General features: G+C 48.9%; 1 protein-coding gene across 3 annotated transcripts in view; it reads right to left on the reverse strand.

Annotated features, from left to right (window-relative positions):
• The window catches only part of atp8a1 (ATPase phospholipid transporting 8A1), a 149,749-nt gene that overhangs the window by 90,562 nt on the left and 56,687 nt on the right, over positions 1 to 2,500 (reverse strand). For all 3 annotated transcript variants that reach the window (XM_076292132.1, XM_076292131.1, XM_076292134.1), the window contains exon 12: positions 186 to 313. In XM_076292132.1, the coding sequence (XP_076148247.1) occupies positions 186 to 313 (128 nt within the window). The remainder of the gene's footprint in view (positions 1 to 185; positions 314 to 2,500) is intronic.

A 2,500-nucleotide genomic window follows, 5' to 3' on the forward strand; every position in this document is an offset into this window, starting at 1 on the left:
AAATGCGCCCTCCTCCCCCAATGCACACACACACGCAGAGAGAGAGAGAGAGAGAGAGAGAGAAAGAGAAAGAGAGAGAGGCAAACGGACACACATATGCTCAAAAACACAGACACACTTACACACACACTTTCTGATACGTGCACTCACACACATACCACCACCCCACCTCTACCCAAACTCACCCAGTTGATGAAGAAGGCCTGGACGAACTTAATGACCTCCAGCGTCACCAGGAGGCTGATGGGGATGAGGTTGTTGAAGAGGATGATGAAGGTGAGGAAGTTGAGCCCAAAGTTAGCAGCTCCGCCATCTGGACAGACACGAGGGCGGAGAGGGAGAGGGGGGAGAGGTGGTCGTTTTTCACAGAGGGAGGGAGGGAGAGTGAGAGAAAAAAAGTACAAAAAAGGATAGATAGAGCGAGAGAGAGGGAGGGATAAAGATAGAGAGAAGGTGAGAAGAGAGTAAAATAAAGAGAGAAACAGAAAGAGCAGGTGGGAAAGAAAGAGAGAAGAGAGCGCAAGAGAGATACAGAGAGAGAAAGAGAGAGAGAGAGAGAGAGAGAAGAGAGAGAGAGAGAGAGAGAGAGAGAGAGAGAGAGGCAGGAGGGGCCCAAGAGAGGGAAGGTGAGAAAAGAAAAGAGCGCAAGAGAAAGATAGAGAGAGAGAGAAAGAGAAAGAGAGATAGAGAGAGAGAGAGAGATAGAGACAGAGAGAGGGTGCCAAAGATGTGGCAGTTAGTGTGAGAAACTAACTGGGGGAAAAGGTATTAGCACCTCCTCCCCAGCTTCTCCTCACCCCCACTCCCTTCAAATCATCACCACCCAACTCAAGGAGCAAAGCTCATACCCCACATCACAGGAGGCGTCTCCACAGCACAGGACACGGCCTCCCCTCCATCACCCTCACCACCCCCACCTCCCCAGGAGCGGCCGCACCCTGTGCTGTGCAGAGGCCATTAGCTTAGATTACACATCTCTTCCACCCCGCCTCTCCGATGAGCCTCCAACCAAACAGAATTTATATGCACTCCAATTAAGGCCTCCCGTAATTCATCTCAGAGGAGACGGCCAGAGCCCAGACTGACATCGAGGCAAAGGGCCTCGCCTCCGCAAAAGAGAGTCATTAACGTCACAGCAGCAGCAGCCTAGGCCACAGGGGCCGTGATCCAGGCAACGGATTCCACAAAGGCCTGGTGTAAATAAAGATGCCTTTTACTGGAGGGTTTAATTTAATATTTAAAATGGGGCTAGTGTTGTTGCTATTGGCTACTTAGCATGTGCGGTGACAAGAGAAGAGTCATCTTTTGTCGTGCGTGTTTTGTCGTTAACAGAAATGCATCGCGGAGGGAGAATAACGGAAATATGTGCGAGTGAAAACACTGACGACACTGAAGACAGAAGCTCACACACACACACACACAAATAAAATGGGGGTGGTGGGCATTACCTGTCTGTGGCTTTGGCTTGGTTGAGGTCAGTTGAGAGAGTTGCCCCTTCCTCAACCCAAGACTGCCCCTAAGCAAAGTCCTGAGGAGGTGGGGTTGCCCCCTTTTTTTCCAGGGCATTTTCTCATGATAGACAAATCAATTTGAACTTAAGGCGGGGCGTAGTAAGATGGCAGCTACTGCTATTTTTTCCATGACTCAGATCACAGAGAGGGGTGGGGTGGGGGAGAGTTGAGAATTGAATCATCATTATTATTATTATTTTGCTAGTGGTGGGGAGGAAGAGGACCACAAAAAGTCTGGATGTTTCCAATGCAAAGGAGCGGGAGTCAGCCCAAAGCAAACGTTCCCCCAACCAAAAAGGGGAAGGTTACTCAACCAGAAGAGAAGGGCAGTTACTTTCCTTTCATCCTACTCGAGCAGAGTTACTAGATTAGCAAACAAGACAGAGCCATGGCTCAACATGCTATACTGCCACTGTAACAATGTTATAATGCGATACTCTTCTGTAACTTGAGATTAATACCACTCTAGAAAAGCTCTACAACATGCATATAGGAAAAAAAAAGCACACTTCCTTAAGCCAATTTGTATCTATGTTTTACTAGCTGTAGGCAAAGCCCCACAAGGCTGGACATGTCACGCGATATCAATGTAGCATGGACACACACACAGCAGAGAAACTGGACTATGCCAAACGCCCCACGCGGCTAAAGGGCCTCTAAATGCCGGGGCGAAGCGGCATGCGAAGGTGTGAAGAGAGCAGCTGCCCTGGCCAGCCTGCGACAAAGAAGCACTGCACTGTCCGTCAACCGCTGTCAAGCGGGGTCAGCGCTTTACTAAAGCCGCAAGTCAGCAAAAAGCAAGAGTGACTGTGTGTTCATATATACTGTATATTGTGTGTGTGTGTGTGTGTGTGTGTGTGTGTGTGTGTGTGTGTGTGTGTGTGTGTGTGTGTGTGTGTGTGTGTGAGAGTTAACGTCAGACTGTGAGATTGCATGTACAAGTATGCATGAGTGAGTGATTGAATTGTATTCATCCTTCATGTGCAGCA

This window comes from Alosa pseudoharengus, unplaced genomic scaffold (genome assembly GCF_046254945.1).
Source record: "Alosa pseudoharengus isolate Yale_2024_CS ecotype anadromous, Long Island Sound unplaced genomic scaffold, YU_APseudo_1.1 YU_APseudo_1.1_scf_19, whole genome shotgun sequence".
Classification (NCBI taxonomy): Eukaryota; Metazoa; Chordata; class Actinopteri; order Clupeiformes; family Clupeidae; genus Alosa; species Alosa pseudoharengus.